The sequence below is a fragment of the Panthera uncia genome (assembly GCF_023721935.1).
Source record: "Panthera uncia isolate 11264 chromosome E2 unlocalized genomic scaffold, Puncia_PCG_1.0 HiC_scaffold_20, whole genome shotgun sequence".
Classification (NCBI taxonomy): domain Eukaryota; kingdom Metazoa; phylum Chordata; class Mammalia; order Carnivora; family Felidae; genus Panthera; species Panthera uncia.
The window spans coordinates 13,610,419-13,631,791 of NW_026057589.1; the positions used below are offsets into that span (position 1 = coordinate 13,610,419).

The 21,373-nt window shown below is 45.8% G+C and overlaps 1 protein-coding gene across 2 annotated transcripts in view; it reads right to left on the minus strand.

Moving 5' to 3' along the window:
* The window catches only part of WDR59 (WD repeat domain 59), an 85,536-nt gene that overhangs the window by 42,164 nt on the left and 21,999 nt on the right, over positions 1–21,373 (minus strand). The window contains exons 3-9 of one of the 2 annotated variants that reach the window (XM_049622618.1): positions 20,848–20,939; positions 15,624–15,709; positions 14,535–14,615; positions 12,379–12,416; positions 8,412–8,500; positions 4,771–4,887; positions 614–691 (exon numbers count right to left, since the gene is read on the minus strand). In XM_049622618.1, the coding sequence (XP_049478575.1) occupies positions 614–691; positions 4,771–4,887; positions 8,412–8,500; positions 12,379–12,416; positions 14,535–14,615; positions 15,624–15,709; positions 20,848–20,939 (581 nt within the window). Of the gene's footprint in view, positions 1–613; positions 692–4,770; positions 4,888–8,411; positions 8,501–12,378; positions 12,417–14,534; positions 14,616–15,623; positions 15,710–20,847; positions 20,984–21,373 lie in introns of both variants that reach the window. The other variant, XM_049622617.1, reaches the window with a different exon arrangement.

Consider the following 21,373-nt stretch of genomic DNA (forward strand, 5'->3'; position numbering starts at 1 on the left):
TACCATATTACACTCATAAAAGTTGCTAAGAGAGTAATATCACATGTTCTCAATCCAAAAAAGAAATGGTAATTATGTGATGTGACAGAGGTATTAGCTAACGCTATGGTACCAGTAGTCTGGCAATAAATAAGTGTATCAGACACCCTGAACTGACACAATGTTATATGTCAGTTATACCTCAATAAATCTCGGGGGAAAATTAAATGGCAACGATGGATCCCAAACCCAGGTCGTCAGAATCTAAAGCCAGAATTCTTCCCACCGTCGGGAAGAAATCCACTGACTGAAAGCGCTTCAACCCTGTGGCTCCATCTCCCCACTTCCCCTGCCCTTAGTGACCACCTTCGTGCTGCCCGGCCTCCCAGGTGGTGGCCAGCAATCCTAGTGCAGATTCTTCCCCAACACTCGAAGCGCTAGTTTTAAAATACCTGGCAGCTTTTATGCCATCATGACCGCCTGTGCCCCCACCCCTCAACCAGGACAGGAAGTGAAAACTGCCTCACAGAGAAAGTAAGAGAAAATGGCCCTCGTGGCCCTCGCCCCACCCCACCCCCCGCATCTGGAACACCAAGGTGAAGCTCCCCAGCAGGAGGTGGGGTGTCCCACTCACCGTGTATCTGGCCTTCCAGACGGGCACCTGGCAAGGGAGAATACTGAGGTATTTCCGAGGCTGGCGGTAGTCCCAGAACTGGAAGAAAGAGAGCAGGATAATGTGTGGACTAAACGCCATCAAAAGACTCGACAACCGAAACGAGCCCAGCTTCGCTCTGTCCTCGGTGTGTTCCACGCAGCCCCCCGGCCCTGGGACCGTGGCAGAGACACAACCCTCCGTCTCCCATTTACAAACATTCCCGGGGTATTTCCGGACTCCACGAGGACTGGCCCCGGGGCGCAGATCACCATCATCAGCCTGCCTACTAAACAGCCCTGTAATTGAAAGGTAAGAATGACATGTTTTCACGCCACATCGCGTTTCCACCGTGTAGGGTAACGTAACTAGGAACTAGGCTGATGTACTGACTACTCACTGCATTCCAGAGTTTAGAGCTTTCAGCATTGTATCCCGTTTAATCTTTACAACCAAATAACGGGTGTTATTCATCTCTTTTTCAAATGAAGAAGCTAAATTACTGAACAGTCTAACTTGTGCAAGGTCACACCCGCTCCGCCACCGCCCCGGAACACGCGGAACTTGAGGCCGCGGAACACATGAAGGTAAGCCAGACACACTCTGCCTGAGCTGCCTGTGTTTTCCATGATGGGACAACTACACTTAGAGCTTGAACATTTGTCATGAAAGCAGGAAATGGCAGAGCACAAAAGGCAGGAGGACCGAGAGTGAGACTCTGAATTACTCAAGTACTAAGAAATTATTTTCTCTTAAAAAAAAATTTTTTTTAATGTTTATTTATTTTTGAGAGAGAGAGAGACGGAACGTAAGCGGGGAAGGGGCACGGAGAGAGGGAGACACAGAATCCGAAGCAGGCTCCAGGCTCTGAGCTGTCAGCACAGAGCCCGACACGGGCCTCAAACTCACCAACAGTGAGATCGTGACCTGAGGTGAAGTCGGACGCTTAACCAACTGAGCCACCCAGACGCCCCACTAAGAAATTATTTTTAAAAATAGATGACGCCCTCTCTCTCTGCACCTCCCCTGCTTGGTCTCTCTCAAAAATAAATAAAACACTAAAAAAAAAAAAAAAAAATAGATGACAGAAGCCATTCTGGAAAACAGTTTGGCAATTTCTTAAAAAGTAAATGAGCACATACCACTGACCCAGTGATCTCAACTCCTGTGTATTTGTCCTGGAAAATGGAAACGGTCCATTCCCAGAAAAATCGATACACGAATGTTTATAGAAACTCTATTCATAATCACCAAAAGCTGGGAACAGCCCCATCAATGTCCTTCAATGGGTCAAGAGAAAATAAACTGTAGCAGTATATCCATATAGTGGATTACTGCTCGTCAATAAAAAGTCTATGATCTATCGATTTTGAAAACAATTTGGATGAATCTTGAAGGCACTATGCTGGGCGAAAGAAGCCAACTCAGAAAGTAAGATACTGAATGTATCCATTTAAATGACATTCTCAAAAAGACTAAACTGCAGTGATAGAGAACACAACAACGGTTGCTAGAAATCAGGGGTTCGGGGAGAGCGTGGCTCTAAAGGAATCACATAAAGCAATTCTTGTTCCTTCTGACAACACTTTATTTTTGTCAAATTCGGGCTCCATATTCAAGATAATAAAATTTTTAAGATGTCTTTTCCAGCTAAACTGCCTCAGCATTTCCCAGATGGCCACAGGGAACTTGCTCCCTCAACTCGTAAAAGAAGGGAAACTAGACATCATTAGGTCTGCTTGGCATTCTTCGGATTTTTAATTAGCTCAACACTTTATGAATGCTTTCCTGTTACCAAGTCTCCCATATGTGAAAAACAAGCAAATAAAAAAATTCAGTCTCCCTAAGCTAATTACATACAAGTAAAACATTAGTATTATGAATACATTTTGGCAACTGGTTACTTGTCATGTCGGACAGAAGCATATTCATGCGCATTTACAGACTGTCACAGTAACTGTTAACAAAAGTAATCCTTTTTTTAAAAAGGATTATATAACTTAGGGGACAAGGTAGAGGACCCTGGGGATTTGACCAAATCCTCACTCACCAGAACACGATCTTATTCTCAAGGCAACCATTGACAGTCTTATGGAATGATTACATATTGCATGTGAGTGGAGGACTTTGGTCTGTTTCAATGTGACAGACTGGTCACTATAAGAACCAGAGCCATGCCATCCTCCCCTTCATAGGTGATTTCTGCTTTTATCTTACTTGCCAAAGGGCCTTTGCTACGAGCTACAGATCAGAAAGGAAGGCTTCTGAAGAAATATCAGAAGAGCCTCAGGCAAGAAAGAATCACATTCTTGAACAGCGTCATGGGTACAAGACTCTCTCAGTAAGGTGACCCTGACCCATGGGCAGACACACACCTGTCAGGATGTACCGAGGAACCGTGTCTGGATTTCCAGGACACTTTGTCTAAAGAAGGCAATGTTGTAAAACAGACTGCTCAGCTCAAGTTCAGGAAAAAAAGCAACCACCTAACCTGGTATGAAGTCATTTCATTGTGGTCATGTTCTACTTTTATTTTTATTTCCTTAATGTTCTAATTCTAATAGCCATAAAAGAAAAATCCTTTTCTTTCTTTTCGATCTAGTTCTAAGCCTCAATTCAACAGTTTTACAGTTTAACAATTTCCTAACTCGAGTGAAACATTCATTCAATGGCACCTTGTTCCAGTGCACCCCTTAGAATTCAGAAAATAAAAATATAATAAAAATTACTATAATTATAAGCTAATATTTCTTAAGGTAAACTTAAGAAAATGATTATGTAGGGAAAAAAAAAGACATACTGACCCTTATCTACAAATTATTAAAAATAACGGTTGAATATTATGCAAAGTGCCTCTAAACTCCTACACTTTCTACAATTATGCTATTTATTTACATTCAATAAAAACTGCTTTCCACCCACCAGGATATAGTGGAATACATCAAATACCATGTCAAAAAATCTCATTTAATAAATACGTAGGCTAAGCCTACAAGTAAGGAACAGGGGCTGAATCTCACAGGTGGAAACTGGCCAGTCACCTGCTTTAATACCTATGGAATCCCAGCCTCACAGGTGGGAAAGACGTCACTGAACGGCGACAAACTTGAGGAAAGAGGAGGGGGTGAACTGGATGGTTTCTGGGTTCTGAACTTGGGCGACAAGGTGACAAAAACCCAAATCCAAAACAAGCAAACCAACAAAACCCCGCTGTGGCACGTAAAAGTAAATTCCAACCCAAAGGGATTGACAATCCTCAAGGCAGAAGTTAACTTTTTAGGCCGTAGTGTCTGAATCTAGTTTTGCTGACCACACCGCAGGAAGACGTGGTACGGGAGCCTATGTAAACAGAGCGTTAAATCGATGATGCTGAATCGCAAAACTGCTAAGTAAACTACTGTGGTCAAATCTCTGTCCTTCCAGACAGGGACCTGAGCTCAAGGAGCACGTGTGGAACGAGGCTGACTCTGTGCCCTGCAACTTCGTAAACACAGCATACCCCACAGTCGGGAGAGGAGCAAACAACACAAAACGTCACACTCCACGATAAACCACAAACACGAGGGTCACTGAAACACATAAACCCTCAAGCATTTCCAGCAAGTTACAGAATCTAGTAGAGCAACTCTGCTCCCGACTTTTTGCGGTGCTGATGACTAAAGATGTCCTAACTTTTGCAGACATGATCTTCTTGTGAAAAATTGCTATTTTTCCACCCCAGGGAGACGAACCACAAACTCGGTAACCTTAACAATGTTGGGGGCTTTTCTCCTTCACTTATATACATCTGGTGTGGTTTTTTGGTTTGCTTTGCTTTTGGTTTGTTTTTTTTTTTTTTCTGAAAGCTGACTTCTTGACAACTTCTTTGCAAATAAGCTTTTCCTTTCTAAATGCTTTAGTCTCTGACTCCCTTTCACAAAGGGAAAGAAGAAACCGTCTAAACAAATCCCAGGAGCCGCAACGGAGATACGCTACCCCATCATTCCTACTGGCCTACGTAACCAGGTTTACGTGCCCGTGCACCCCTAAAACACACACACTGTGCTCACTTATTGTAGCTTTCTTTCCAAAGAAAGTGCTGTTACGAAATCTGGTGCCTCCCACACACGGAACCCCAACTGTCCCAGTGGATCACTCACCTTGACAGAGTTGTCTTGGCTGGAGGTAGCAAGAATGTGCTCGATGTCTGGGTGCCAGTCCAGGCCATGGATTTTGGAGAGGTGGGCCGCGAGGTACTCCACTGCGGTGCTGGGTTTCTACAACAGGATCAGCACCGAGTGTTGTCGATTTACAAATCACTCGTTGAGGGTCTACCATGTAACGGACTGTTACATGGGCAGCGGGGGCACACAAGAGTATTACCAGATCCTCTCTCTATCCTTAAGAAACTCCACTTTGTTTTGCTTAAAACAAACAAACAGAAAAAGACTTATCCAGCTCTCCTTCACGCATGCTTGGCATATGGGCCTGTGAGCCAGATTTCTTTCTGCTCCGTCGCCATGCGTAGTTTTAATGAAGGACACAGGCGGTGTGTGCTCTTCCCCCAAATAGGACAGACTGCAGTATCGGCCCCCCTTCCTCACTATCACTCAAGGAGAAGGGCTGTGACATGCAAACAGACCACCCCATCCCACGATCCTGGAGGTAAAACCACCAAATTTAAGTAATCGAGCACCAAGACCCAAGAGAACAAACACACATTGCAAAAGAAAACAATACATGATTAATAAGCTTATATAAGACAAAGGCAGAAGGAAACCTCAGAAATATACATTAAAGTAAGACTTTACAGGGCGCCTGGGTGGCTTAGTTGGTGAAGTGTCTGACGTCAGCTCAGGTCATCATCTCCGAGTTCATGAGTTTGAGCCCCTCATCAGGCTCTGTGCTGATAGCTCAGAGCCTGGAGCCTCTCTCTCTCTCTCGACCCCTCCCCTGCTCATGCTTTGTCTGTCTCTCTCTCAAAAATAAACATTAAAAATTTTTTAAATAAAATAAAATATTACCAAGCTATCGAATTAGAAGACATATGTAAATAACACTCAATGCTGACAAGGCTGCATTTGTCACTGCTGCTATTTATACCAAATAGCACAACCTTCTGGCAAAAAACTGACAATTTTTATCAACCAACTTCAAATTTTCCTTTCTTAAGAGAGTATTTCATTTCACAAAAAGCTTTAGATAACAAAAGATGTTCATCTTGGTATTATCTGGGCTACCAGAAAACCAGAAACAACACAAATAGTAAGTGGGGAATAATTAAATTTTAGAGTCAATTATGGACTAGCTATCTGATCCCATATGATATAGCCACTAAATGTTCTACTTAGGGATTAGAGCACAGGGAAAATGCATGTGTTGTAACGTTAAATGAAAAAAGTACAGGGGCACTTGGGTGGCTCGGTCGGTTGAGCGTCTGACTTTTGGTTTCAGCTCTGGTCATGATCTCACGTTTTGTGGGGTTGAACCCCACGTCAGGCTCCACAGTGACACTGTCGGGCCCGCTTCGGATTCTGTCTCTCTTTTCTTTGCCCTTCCTCCTGCTCACGCTTGCTCTCTCTCTCTCAAGATAAAAAAACATTTAAAAAAAAAAAAAAAAAAAAAGCGTGAGTGGGAGAGAGCCAAAGCATAAGAGACTCTTAAAAACTGAGAACTGAGGGTTGATGGGGGCTGGGAGGGAGGGGAGGGTGGGTGATGGGTACTGAGGAGGGCACCTTTTGGGATGAGCACTGGGTGTTGTATGGAAACCAATTTGACAATAAATTTCATATATTGAAAAAAAAAGCGTAAGAAAACACCAAAATGTTAGCACTTGCCTCTGAGTAATAGGTCTATGAATGATTTTTATTTTTCCTTTTATATTTCCTACAAAGAGCATCTATTACTTCTATAATTAGTGTTGGTCTATGAGGTTAAGAGCAGTCTCCAGAATCAGGCCTCCCTGAGTTTAAATCTTGACAACATACCATGCTTCAGTTTACCCGTCTGTAAAATGGGGATAAAAACCACTTATTTTAAAGGCTAGTCATATAGAGAGTTCTTAGAACAATGCCTGTGCATAATGAACGATTAGAAAATGTTACTATTATCAGTCATCTGGGTGTGTGAACGAAATCCAACATTCCCACTGATACTGCACTTTTCTAAGGCTCTGATGCCTGGTACCATCAGTGCTGCTTTGACATGGGAAAGTGCCAGAAAAGTAAGAATATGACCTACAAGTTTTACAATCCATGTGAGCAAAAGTCTTAAGTATTAATGGAACAAAACAAGGTTAAAACCCTTTAAACAAAACAGATAAAAATGCTGAGGGAAGTCAGGATTGTTAGTGCAACAGTCAGAAGGCTAGAAAGGAACAGTTCGGCAGTCGATCTCTGAAAGACAAAGAACAATGCTGGTCTGGAAAACAAGCTAGTTTTCCAATGCTAGTCTGGAAAACAAGTACTGACAGGGTTTATGGCCAAATACCAAATGGTTTATCTTGCCTACGGCCTGAAAACATTCTAAAGCAAATATATATGCTCTACAAATTAACCAAATATTTTATTTAAACCATTTACTATGTTTAAGTGCTATGCTAATGATGAAAGGAATAAAACCAGTCTCCAATTTAAGAAATAAAGAGAGGGGCGAATGGCTCTCACCAGACTGGACGAAGGGACACAGACAAAAACTAACACATAGAAGATGCACCTGGCCACCTCTACTTACGGACTCACCTGCTCACCTGAGAGCCACCTAAGGCAGAGGGCTTCGGCGGCACACGCTGCCCCAGCAGGTCCTGGCACCGAACGCGGCAGACTCCGCGTCTCCGCTTCATCTCCTTCCCCTCTCCCCAACCACATGACCAGCTCCCTGCCACGAGGGAAGGGACGAAGCTGCCAGGGCCACGCTGAGACTGGACAGTCAGCACCCAGGCTGACGGTTTCGGGAAAACGACAAGTGGGTGCTCCCCGGAGGCTGAGGAGCTCTAGCCTCCAGTTCCAGAAAGCAGGAAGCAGTAGGACACCCCAGATCTTACAGAAAGAAGTCGACTGCTCTGTGCATTACTACCCAATCATCCGGCAGGTAAGTTCGGGGGGCCTTTCCCCGAGTCATTGTCCTCTCCGATACCAACAAACCAAACTCCGAACAGACTCTCCGTGGCGGCAGCTGCCCGGGACCCTGCCCCTCTTCCCTGCCCGTCAGTTACATGGGCTGTGCGGGGAGAATCCGGGCTCTGCAGGCTCTTTGGAGGCTGAAAGGACAGCTAGACGTCTAAGGGAGGATCTGAGCACGCCACGTACCTCGCCTCAGTGATTTATACCAGAAATACTCAGGATGGAATATGTCCTAGAACAGCTAGTTTGCACTTCGCAATCTGGGGCAGGGATAAGAAGCCTGCTGACCATTCTAGAACAGTGTCTGGTTCCCAGGCTCGACCTCCTCAGTGACCCATTCGCTATGATTATCTTCATTTTGAAGACGAGGTAACTGAGGCTTGGAGTAGTGGAGTGGCTCACCTGACATCATAATTAGGAGGCAGCAAAATGGGGCCCTCACTTAGGTCAGACCTAGTTCATTTGCTTAACCACTGATCGGAATATTCTCTATCTTCCTTCAACATCAATTTGATCACGAAGCAAATGTCATCTGGCACTGTGACCTTAAAATGGCAATATGCCACACTGCAGAGGACACCCTGGCTTCTCAACACAAGTCCTGCTACTCACAACATCCTCTTCATTCCCGCTGCGAGGGACTAAAGACCACCTGGGGTGGGAGGGAAGAGATTACTCACCCGCTTGTCCCATATCCGCACGTCCCCATCATGACTGGTGGCGAGGTAATTAGCATTTTTTTTATTCCATTTGACCTGTGAGGCACCCGCTGGAAAGAAAAATCAGGGGAAGAAAGCTGCTGCCGTCAACTCCTCTGGAACCAGAGTGGAGTGTGTCCAGGGGGGCCGGATAACGAGTTCTGGCTGAATGAGAACAGAACCCTTCAAGTTTCTAGGACTGCACCAGCTCCACCATTAAAGAGAAAATGAAGCCAAAAAATAAATGAATTAACACATTGGAACAGGATCAGAGGCACCTAACGGAGGAAACAATCTGACTTCGGAAAAAACTCTACAGGTTACCTCGGCACAGAAGCAGCAGGGAAACATAGTTTCTCATGAGCAGCAGTTCAACATGGCTCTGTTGGCTGGAAACTGGCTACTCAGCACACGACCTGGCTCTTCATCATCCCCGACGACCAACCTGGAGCACCCACCCAGAAGAGCCTCAGCTCAACGCCTGCTCCTTCCCACTTACTTGCTCACCTCCTCGCCTATTTAGGAGGGCAGTCTTGGAGAAACAAAGGTTCCTCAGCTGAAGAATAAGCCTCCGTGTTGCTCAATTCTGCCCTCAGAAGGGTATGCGTACCACCCCCCTCCTACGCTCTCTTCTCCCATCGGCGGCTACACGTGGTCACTGGCCCTGCATTAGGTCAGGGAAAGGGAACGTCCCTGGCACCGTGAACTGAGTCCTTTCCCCACTCTGCCAACACAAAGAAGTAACAACAATAACAAAGGGGCTATTTAAGAGAGGAGGCATAGTGTAAAATGCCAGAGGGGTTGAGGTCTGTCGAAAACCGGGACATATCAGCACTTCTGGTGGACTCTTAAAAATAACCAAGTTGGGGTGCCTGGGTGGCTCAGTTGCTTAAGCATCCCACCCTTGATCTCAGCTCAGGTCATGATCTCGGCTCAGGTCATGATCTTACAGTTCATGAGTTCAAGCCCCGTGTCAGGCTATTTGCTGACAGCGCGGAGCCTACTTGGGATTCTGTCTCTCCCTCTTTCTGCTCCTCCCCTGCTTTCTCTCACTCTTTGTCTCAAGATGAGTGAAGTTTAAAAAATAAAATAACCAAGTTAATTAAGTTAAACCAGAACAACACGACAGCTCTGCTTCCCATCTCTTCTTGTCCTCGCTCAGACAACACATAATATTTCTTCCTTTGGGGTGCTGTTTACTACTGGGGACACCATAGTGAATCCAGGGCTTTGGAAAGCAACCTGAACCACGAGGTCTAGAGTGACACCAACAGAGCAAGGACTGAGAATCTACTACGAAACTGAATTGGTGTCCAGAAATTACCTCTGCCTGGTTCTGGGGACAGTCTTTGTTTGTTTGTTGTTTTTTTTGCCTGAGACACAGGACATCTTAAGTCACTGAAGAATAAATGGTGGAGACCCCTAAAGGAGGAAGGTAGTACACTACTTAGGAGACACAGTTTCTTAGCAAGAAAAGGTATCAGCTCAAGGAGAAGGTGAGTAAGAAGGGTCTGTCCCATTTCCTCATGACAGAATTACTTGAAGACTTTCCCCAGCGCAGGGGTCCATCAGACCATGAAGCCTTCCAAAGGGCTCTGGGAACCGCCTAATTCAACCTGTTTTACTAGGTTCATGACAACAGAGTCAAACAGAGGTCCCAGACCACAGGTGTCCTCAGACAGAGAATACTCTTGAATACACACATGCTCTTGCTTACTCCCTGCCCCAAAGGTATAAACAACGTGCTCATGGAGAGATAGGAACCATGGCCTCTGGGAAGCCATACTAGCCAAGGCTGAACCTCTCAGGGAATGGTAGATCAAGCAGCTTCCAAAAATCCACAGCTTCTCATTTGCCTCTTTCTCCTCTTTGCTACCCTGAGAAATCTTTGCTACCCTGCAAAAAAGAAAGAAGACTCCCGACCTCTATTCTTTAGAGGACTCAGAACAGAAAAGAAAGCAATCAGAAGGAGTGGGTTGAAAAAAAGAACTTTCCTTTGGGAGCTCCTCTAAAACCAACCTAACTTAGAAACCTTTAAGTAGAAGCAACAAAATCCCGGGGGAGCAACTGAGGCATTTATAGGCCATTTGTGTTTTCATTCAGTGGGATGTCTTCTGCAACCATGTCTGTGCCCCATCATATGTCTCAGACCGTAACTGCCTAAAGGTTGAGGTGGTGGGGGTGGGGGTCGCCCAAATCAACAGATTTATTAAGCACTTAGCACAGAGGCACAGGGGCTTGACTCCCATGCCATCTAACAAACATTTACAGAGCATCTCCTTGAGTCAGGCACAAATGCTGACCTTGGGCTACAGCACTGAATAAAAGAGATGTGGTCCCTAACTTCACAAAACAGATAATCCACCTGCTTAATACAGGTGTGATGTTCAATGTCTTTAAATGATGAGGCATGGAGATGTGGAAGAAAAAAACATCACATAATCATCTTGGAGCAAATACCACGTGTAAATTCAAATGTAACAAACAGATACCAAGGAGCAGGATTTAAGAGATAGATGACGTATGTTTTTAACAAGGATGCCAAAATACAATACTGATGACTGACCTTCATTGCTGTGATATAACCAGTTCTGTGCCCAAATTCTACTCTCAGGAATCAGTGGGAATGCCCCACAATGGACCCAAAGCAGAATTTCAAAAACAATCCATTCCAACTGAGCAATGAAAACAGGTAGACCAGAAAGCAGTTTCAAAGTTTCAGGACATCCAGATTACATGACAACATGGGGACACAATCAGCATAATCTAGATTGTGGGGAAACTGCAGGACAAACCTGGTTTCTCCGATAAATAAACCTCAGGAAAAGAAAAACAAACCAAAAAGGAGAAGGGGAAGAAACCTACCAATCACAAAAGATGAGAATTCCATCAACCATTATAAGTATGTTCTCTATTTGGATTCTGATTTAACTAATTTGTAAAAACAAACAAACAAAAAAAACCACAACAAAACAACAACTGAGACTATTAGGGAAATCAATACTGCTTAAATATTTGATATTAAAGAGCCACCATTAACATTTTTAGAGGTCTGTTCATAGTATTGTGGTTACATTTCCGTAGAGGATTCTTCTCTTGTAGAAGTATTACTGACTGAAATATTTGTTGAGGAAATGATAGGACACCGACATACTTCAAAATAATTCCAGAGAAGATGGGAGTGGGGGGCAGGGCAGTAGGTAGGAGTAAAGATGAAATAAGACTGGCTAGACAGGGACAACTATGGAAGCTGGATCATGAACACAAGGCAGTTCGTTTTCTTCTATTTTTATATGCACCCAGGGGCGCCTGGGTGGCTCAGTCGGTTAAGCGTCTGACTTTGGCTCAGGTCAGGATCTCACGGCTCTTGGGTTCAAGCCCTGCACTGGGCTCTGTGCTGACAGCTCAAAGCCTGGACCTGCTTCAGATTCTGTGTCTCCCTCTCTCTCTGCCCCACCCCTACTCTCACTCTGTGTCTGTCCCTCTCTCTCTCTTAAAAATAAACATTAAGGGGCGCCTGGGTGGTTCAGTCGGTTAAGTGTCCGACTTCGGCTCAGGTCGTGATCTCGTGGTCCGTGAGTTCGAGTCCCGCGTCAGGCTCTGCGCTGACAGCTCAGAGCCTGGAGCCTATTTCAGATTCTGTGTCTCCCTCTCTCTGACCCTCCCCCGTTCATGCTCTGTCTCTCTCTGTCTCAAAAATAAGTAAACATTAAAAAAATAAAATAAACATTAAAAAAATGTTTTTTAATAAATAAAAAGTTTAAAAACAAACTATTTCAGCTCCTGTCCTTGAATCCCGAAATAAGCCCCTGAGCGCGCTCAGCAGTCCTGACTGTAACTTCCGAGAGCAGCCTAAAGCAAGCCCCTTGCCATGACAGACTCACAACCCCACCGGCCAGGGTGTGGGCAGGGGGCAGTCCCCGTGGGGGTGGGGGAAGTATACACTCACCTACAGCAGACAGCGCAACGGTAGGCTTCCTTGTGTCTCTGAAACAGAAAAGTCAGAAATCAAATGCCCGATTCATAGGCCACCATCCACCTGTACTTTTCACCCTCTGCACGCATTTCTCCACTCTCCTTTCAGTGGGTACTTGGAGCTCGTAGGGAACGTGAGGGCCTTAGAAGCAAGTGTAAAGTGTCTCCCTTCGGGGACAAACTTTCTCATCTGCCTCAAATGAGGCTGAGACGAAATTTCAAATCACATAGCTGCAGCCACAGAAAACGAACTATGTGATTCAGCGTGGCCGGCGTGACCCTGATCGTAGGGGTGGAGGAAGCCATAAGAAGCCCTTCCTGGCGTCATTTCTCCCAGTGGCAATGAAGCAACAGTCATGGAGGCATAACTCTGCGAGAACCTTCCCAGCAGCACTTCAAAGGTGAAGTTAGAAGCTACTCTGATAATCACAGTCGCTAAGAGGTGGAAACCCAAGTGTCCGCTGACAGACGAGTGGATCGACAAAATGTGGTCCAGCCACACGACGGAATATTAGCCAGCCTTCTGACGGAAGGAAATCCTGTCACACGCTACAACATGGATGAACCTTGAGGTCATGGCGTTAAGTCAAGTAAGTCAGTGCCAAAAAGACAAGCACTGCATGACTCCACTCCCACTTGTCTGAAGGATCTAAAGTAGCCAAAACCATAGGAACAGAAAGTGGGAAGGTGCTTAATGAGCAGAGTGTTAGCTTGGTAAGAGGAGAAAGTTCCGGGGATCCGCTGCACAACGTGAATATATTTAACAGAACCACACACTTAAAAATGGTGAAGAGGGTTTATTTCATGTTTTGGGTTTTTCAACCACAATTCAAAACAAAAACAAAACAAAAACCCTACTCCTGGATACAACGGGAGACTCCTGGAAAGAGAGAGATTCCTGGGTTCACCACAAAGCCAGAGGGCAACTTCTCCACCAAATGGTAAAGTGACAGAACAGGGCACCAACCCAGGGCCAGGGGGTTCGGACGGCCAATCCGTGGCTCAGGCTTACTAATCCAGAAAGCTTGAAAAGGTATCATCTGTTCAGCATTTTTTAATCCTTAAATTATGAAAACAACGATTTCATGTAAATGAGGAATACTCTAACCTTGCCTCCTAACTCCCTGGGGTTTTGTTTATTTAAAAGCGCCTCCCTCCCATTTCCCCTGGGTTTAGCGCTCCGTCCCCACTCCGGCGCTGCCGTTAGACTGATCACCACCAAGGCAGTGTCCCGGATGCAGGTGAAGTCCGCTGCGCACACCCTCTCGGACTCCCTTTCCCTGATCTGTCCACCTCTCAGTGCAAACCATCACAGAGCCACTGCCATTGGGAGCAGAGCAGTCCACTGAGGGGAGAGAGGGTCCCGTTTGGGGGACTCTACAGACCACGCCCTCCAGTTAGTCACTTCTAATTGTTAAGGCAAAGGGAGCCTCGGTCTACAAAGGGAGAAGGGGGACAGACAACATGCCCGGCCCTGGGCTGGGGGCTCCTTCCCTCTTCGCCTCATGAAGGGTAACCCTGAGAGGTGGCCCTCAGCCGCCTGGGGGACTGAAGCCTCACAAAGAGCAAAGCAGATGTGTCTCATAGCATCACCTGCTGTAGCAGACGTGTGTCTGTGCCCACAACTCCCCACTGTCACCTGCCACGTCAGTTAAACTTCAGCCTGACTTTCAAACGCCAGCACCTATGTTTCTCTGCCAAAGGGACTTCCCTGACTGCTGAAGCCTGTCCTGCACATCTCTGTGCCAGGCCTGAAGTGCCAGGGAAGGGAGGCCCCGGGGTGCAGCCTGCGACCAGTGACCGACAGTGGATGACGTCCCCACTTCCTGAGCCCTCAAGGGTGGGACGCCTCTGAGGAGTTCTGCACTAGCACCTAGCGGTCCCCGGCAGGAATAACCTCCACGTGCTCATGCTGCCTCCCGCGTGGACAGCGCGCCCTCCGTGTGCAGCCTTCCCGCTCCTGTCTCTCCTCCCGCCGGTGCTTCTGTCGCCTCCTAAACAACGTCCTTGCAAGGCATCCTCATCTCGGGGTCTGCACCCAGGGGAAACCAAACTAAGACAGCTGATCTCTAAAACAAAGGTCCCAGATCATCCCACAACCCAGTGGTTTGGCCTTTTAATTGTTCTTACTTGATATCCCAAATGTAGATGTACGTGTCCACAGAGCTGGTAACCAGGAGATCCGGCTCAAACACTGCCCAGTCCAAGTCACTGGAAACACAAGAAATAAACGGAACAACAACAAAGGGAAGAAAATTCAGAGTCCAGTTCCAAAGCGCTAGCAGATTTCATTTCTAGTGGCTTCAGAGAGTCACTGTTAACGGTCCTCCTCAACATGATATAGGCTAGAAATCTCCAAACTTCTCTGGGAATGAGTAAGACTTAACTGAGCTCTGAAGAAAGCTTTCAGGTCCTTTCCCCTGTCATCACCAGCTATCCCATCACCTGCTCCCAAAAAAGAAATGGAGGATTTCAACTTCAACCACACACACACACACACACACACACACACACACACCCCAAAGCAAAAACATCAAGTGATTTTTGAGTTGTGATTTTCTAAACCAAATTCAACCACAAGTACCTCAAGTAAAACCAACATCTGTCAAAGCAGCGGCAAACTGTTAACACTGCCATGCAGCTTTCAGGAAGGGCAGGCCTCCCTAACATAGGCCAGGGGTCTGGCCTTTCCCGTTACTTCTGGGTCAGCTCCCCCACTCCTGTACTCCCTGCTGCTACTTCCCAGGATGAGTGTTCCCTACCCAGGAATAGTGACCCAAGGACAGGATGGATCAAGGAACACTCCAGAAGGCCATGGGTGGGAGGCAGCTGTGCCCCACAGCCACTGGAGAAAGAGCAAAGGGCTGCATCCTGCTGTCTGTGCTCCCACGCACTGCCGAATTGAGCTGAGGATTCTGCCGGCATAACCGTGTCTCCCTCCCATGGCAAAAATCAGCTCTAATCCTTCACACCAGACTGGGCAGTCCGAGGGCCTTCTGGAATCGAGGACAGCAGTTACAGGAATGCTGGTTCCTAAATACTGGTTGATCCCCAGTATGAGAGCCACCACTTCAGTGAACGCCAAGGACCTCGCAGTCACCCGTGGCCAATGCAGCACAGAAGGTCAAGTTGTGGAAGGGGGACGGAGCTTTCACGTCACTTCCCGAGGGACTATGACAGAGCGAGACAGGCCGGGAGCTGCGGAGGCCTGATGCCTACCTGATTACACGAGTGTGGCCTTGTAAGGTAGTGCCAACTTCCCCGCTGCCATCTTTCCACTTATAAAGGTCAACCCGTTGGTTACTCTGAAAAGAAACAAGGGGAAGAAGGCAGCCAGTCCCACACCCGAACACACGCTCTCACCGCGATGTGCCTAGGGCTGAGAAGACGAAGCCATGCAGAAACTAACTTGCATGGCAGAGACCTACAGACTGACTTGCTCACAGAGCCATCAGAAATGAGTACCATTAGGGGCTCCTGGGTGGCTCAGTCAGTTAAGTGTCCAACTTTGGCTTGGGTCATGATCTCACAGTTCGTGAGTTTGAGCCCCATGTTGGGTTCTGTGCTGACAGCTGAGAGCCTGAGCCTGCTTCGGATTCTGTGTCTCCCTCTGTCTATACCCCTCCCCCACTCATGATCTGTCTGTCTGTCTCTCTCTCTCTCAAAAACAATAAAGATTAAAAAATATTTTTCTTAAAAAAGAAACGAGTACAATTAACATGGGAGCCAACCTTAGCTCAGTACATAGGACTATAAATTTCCAAACAGAAGGGCAGTGCTGTCTTCAACGTGAATCTACCCTAAGTCATTGCAGCTGAATTGAAGCCACCGAGGCGCTACTGGGCACCTGAATGATGGCTTACGGAGATGCGCCACCCCCACCCCACCACCCCCATGCCTCCCCCCCACCCCACCCCGCAGGCTGTTCAAAGGACCACCTCCCAGCTCTAAGCATCACACACCCATCTCTCCAGCTGCTGTCACACTACAGGCTTTCAGCTCACTCTTCCCACTTATCAAATGCCCAGAGTCCATCCATCACACTTTAAAAACACATAAACACAAGAAAACAGAACCACTATCAAAGGGGTAACCTAGAAGACAAAATTACAGAAGACTCCTTGAAATATGCCTATACTGAATTTCTTTTTTTTATACATTTTTTTCTTAATGTTTATTTTTGAGAGAGAGAAAGAGAGATGCAGAGTGAGAAGGAGACAGAGAATCCGAAGCAGAGGCTCTGTGATGAAAGCCCAGAGCCCAGTGTGGGGCTCAAACTCACATACTGTGAGATTGTGACCTGAGATGAAGTCGGGTGCTTAACCGACTGAGCCACCCAGGTGTCCCTAATACTGAATTTCTTTTCTTTTCTTTTCTTTTTTAATGTTTATTCATTATCTTTGACAGAGAGAGACAGAGGACGAACAGGAGATAGACAGACAGAGAGAGAGAGAGGGATACACAGAACGTGAAGCAGGCTCCAGGCTCTGCCCTGTCAGCATAGAGTCCGACCTGGGATTCAAACCCACAAACCATGAGATTGTGACCTGAACTGAAGTCAGACGCCTAACCAACTGAGCCATCCAGGCATCCCTATACTGAATTTCTTAAAGGGTTAGGCATAAAGACCTAGGAAAGACTAGGAAAGACTGACCAGAAAAAAACACACAGCAATAGGGAAAGGAGGAAAGAAAAAGCTACATTTCACTGAAAGAAACAACAAGCCAGCAAAATATCTAAATGTCATGAGCTTATGAAACACACCAAAAGTGAATAAAGACTACAACAGACTGATTACTAATACACAGGCTATCTAATAATTTCTGAACTGATATACAGATGCAGATCTACTAATATCTATATATTACTAGACTGATTTTCATTTTAGCTCAGAGATGGACAGATGTATAAAGTTCAAAGGTTTTTATCCAGAAATGCCAGTTTCCAATTCTAAATACGTAAGGTTTCTGGTCAAAGGTTAGAATTCAAAACAGCTTCCAGTGGGAACAGGAGTGAAAAGAAAAGTCCCCTCATATTATAATAATATCCCCTGTCATTTCCAGAGGGTCTGCTAACACCAGTCTATGTACTAGGAATCTTTTTTTTAATACACAGATTCTGTTTTTATTCATTTTTTTCAGTTATTTACTTTAAAGAGAGAGAAAAAGCGTGAGTGGGGGAGAGGAGCAGAGAGAGGAGGAGAGGGGAGAGAGAGAGAGAAGGAGAGACTCTTAAACAGGCTCCATACTCAGCAGAGCCTGACATGGGGCTGGATCCCACCACCCTGGGACCACGATGTAAGCCAAAATCAAGAGTCAGACACTCAACCAACTGAGCCATCAGGCGCCCAACGTACTAGGAATCTTCAGAGACCCGCCCTCTGTTCTGTCACACAACACTGCACGCTGGCTGTCATCACCCACGTTACAGGTGAGGCAGCTGAGGCTCAGAAAGTTGGGAGAGTACAAAAGATAAAACAGGAGTGTCAAAACTAGGACTTGACCTCAGATGTGCCTAACTCCAAAGCTTCTTCTCCTGAAAAAGGCTCTCTCCCAACCAAGAACAACAAAAGAAAAAAAAAAAAATCCATACAATGAACTTTATCAAAATCAACAAAGGACACTATAAAGTGAAAAGACAATCTACAGAATTAGAGACATACTTGCAAATCATACCTCCGATAAGAATCTAGTATCAAGAATATAGAAAGAACTCTGGCAACTCAGCAGCAGAAAGACATACAACCCAATTCCAAGATAAGTAAAGGATGTGCATAGATATCTCTCCAAAAAAGATACACGAATTGCCCACAGGGACATGAAAAGATGCTCAACATCATTAGTCATTAGGGAAATGCAAATCAAAACCACAGTAAGATACCACTTTCTCCCACTAGGATGGCTATGCTTTAAAAATTAAAAAAAAAAAAAAACAAATAGAAAAACACTAATTTTGGGGACAATGTGGAGAAACTGGAACACTGCTGGTAGGACTATAAAACGACTCAGCTACTGTAGAAAAGTCTAACGGCTCCTCAAAAAGTTAAACACAGACTTACCACAGGACCCTGCAATTCCACTCCAAAGTATATACCCAAAACAATTGAAAACAAGTACTCAAAAAACTACATTTACACACACGTCCACTTCCACCTTATTCACAAGAGCCAGCCTAAATGTCCATCAGTGAATGAACGATTAAACAAAACGTGTTATAGCCATACAATGGAATGCTACTGAGCCATAAAAAGGAGTAAAGCACAGATACATGCAACAGCATAGTTAAGAAAGCAGACACAAAAGATCACATATTGTATGTTTCCATTTATATGAAATATCCAGAACACAGAGACAGAACACAGGCTGGTGGCTGTCAGGGGCCGTGGGGAGGGGGCATAGGGAGAAACCGCTTCATGGGAGGGGTAAAATTTTACCCTGGAGGGATGAAAATGTTTGGAACCAGAGAGGGGCGGTGGCTGTGTAACATGTGAATGTAAATGACATTACATTGTCTACTTTAAAAAAATCTTTTTTTTAATGTTTATTTATTTTTGAGAGAGAGAGAGAGAGAGAGACAGAGCTCGAGAGAGGGAGACACAGAATCCGAAGCAGGCTCCAGGCTCCGAGCTGTCAGCGCAGAGCCCGACGCGGGGCTCGAACTCACGAACCACAAGATCATGATCTGAGCCGAAGTCGGCCATGTAACCAACTGAGCCACCCAGGCGCCCCTACATTGTCTACTTTAAAAAGACTGTCAAAAAAAAAAAAAAAAAAAAGGCTATCTCACCATTTGTAAACAAATGCAATGTTAATCCACATGGGCCAAGTATTGACCAGTTAGCCTAAACCAGTCATTCCCAATCAGGGGCTATTTTGCTTCCCAGGGACATTTAATAACGTCTAGAGAAATTTTCGGTTGTCATGGTGACGGGGACGGCGAAGATGCTACTGGCATTTGGTAGGTAGGGGCCAGGGATGCTGCTTCATCTCTTACAATGCACAGGACAGAACCTGCCGCAAAGAATTATGTGGCCTGGGAGGTCAGTAGCTCCAAGGTCTAGGACCCCTGGACCCAATGATCAGGGGCTGAGGATGAGAGGGGAGTGGAAGTTGTAAGGCGTAAGCCAACGAAAAGAGCATTCTTCCTAATTCACAGGAAAGGGGTCGGGAATGGGAAAGCAGTAGACTGGCCCTATCTTCTCCTTCAGAACAGCCCCCCACATCAGTTCAACCGCAGATGTCCATGGTGAGAGTCAGACGTTCAGATTCTTTGTTTGTTTAGAGAGAGAGCAGAAGCAGGGTAAGGGCAGAGAGGAGGAGAGAGAGAGGATCCCAAGCAGGCTCCAGGCTGTCAGCACAAAGTCCGACACAGGGCTTGAACCCATGAACCGTGAGATCATGACCTGAGATCAAGCGTCAGACACTCAACCGACTGAGCCACCCAGGTGCCCCAGACAGTCAGATGCTATTTTGGAAATGAGGGGAAGAGCGGCTTTTTGTTCCTTCTAAAGCTGACAGCGTTGCTCGTCTTTCTTTTCCTCAGGTGCTTCCCTCTCACAGACTGTCATTTCTGATAAGAACAGACGCAGACAGCACTGTGAATGCTTGCATCCCTTGGATGATAAGCAGGGTTCTTTAAATACTGTTCTTCCAGCCCAGTGCAAAGGAGCCAAAGGTTTAGATCTCTAATTGTTCTAGGAGAGTAGAATGCTGGTGTAGAATCTGACGAAATACCAGAGGTGATCTAGCCTATATCTTTCTTTCAGTCATGAAGCCCTTGGAAAACCTAATAAAATGCATGCATCTTTTCCTGGAAGAATTCACACAGAAACAGGCACATAAAATCTCAGGGGGTTAGCCGATCTAATGAATCCCAATCAAGAAAGAATCCCTTCCTGGGGCGCCTGGGTGGCTCAGACCTGACTCTTGATTTCAGCTCAGGTCACGATCTCACAAGCCACTGTGTTGGGCTCCGTGATGATAATGCTCTCTTCCCCTCTCTCTTTCTCTCAAAATAAATAAATAAACTTTAAGAAAAAGAAAGAATCCCTTCCTTTGAGCGAAAGCATGTGTGGAGTCTTCTGATCCCTCTGAAAACAGTGAAGGTCAGAGTCATGTCCAGTTACGTTCCTGCCGGTGAAAACAGGATCTTATCACACACAGAAATGGAGGCATCTATTCATTTCCCTTTAAAATCTGGATCTTTAGAAACACAAGATCTGACACCGATGGGATCAGCAGTTCCGTTCATATATAGATATACGCCATATGTGTCTGTATACATATATGTCTTTAATTTGCCTCTATCTTCCTTTTAGAACCATCCACACTTCTTTTCTGCCTGAGAAATGAGAGTTATATTCTCTTCTCTCCATAGAACATAGACCTACCAGCCCCAGCTCACACTTTTAACAGCCTTTTCCCGTACTCCTTAAATGGCTCACCGAAGCTGCAAAATAGTGCGCAAAGCTGTCATGAGGATTCCACTGCACAGCTCCGATGTCCCACTTGCTCTGGCGAGAGATCTTTCGGTGACCTTCGAAAGGGGCATCTAGATTAACGACGTATAAGAATCGGCGGCTAGGAAAACAACATCGACATGATGACAATATAACAGCATTAGCATTAAGACAGAAAAGCACATTTGGAATTACATATGGTTTGCAAAGAGTGCTCAAAAAATCCCCAGGTTTATATGACATTTATCTACTCTGAAAGGCATACAAGGGACAGGAGGAATTCAAGGTGACAGTTAAGCAAGTGGAAGCCACGTCCCCGCGAGAGCCTGTCTCCAGAGTTGGTCTTCCCGACTGGATCCTTGGGGGTCTGACATCTTCCCGCCAGCTTCAGCTCCAAGCCCACTTCGCTCCAGCCTTTCCCAACTGCTCAGCTAGGGGTGGTTCCGGTTCCCACACAACTCCCACCGCGCTGTTTGCATTGCGACAGCAGCACTGATCTCGGTAGTACAAC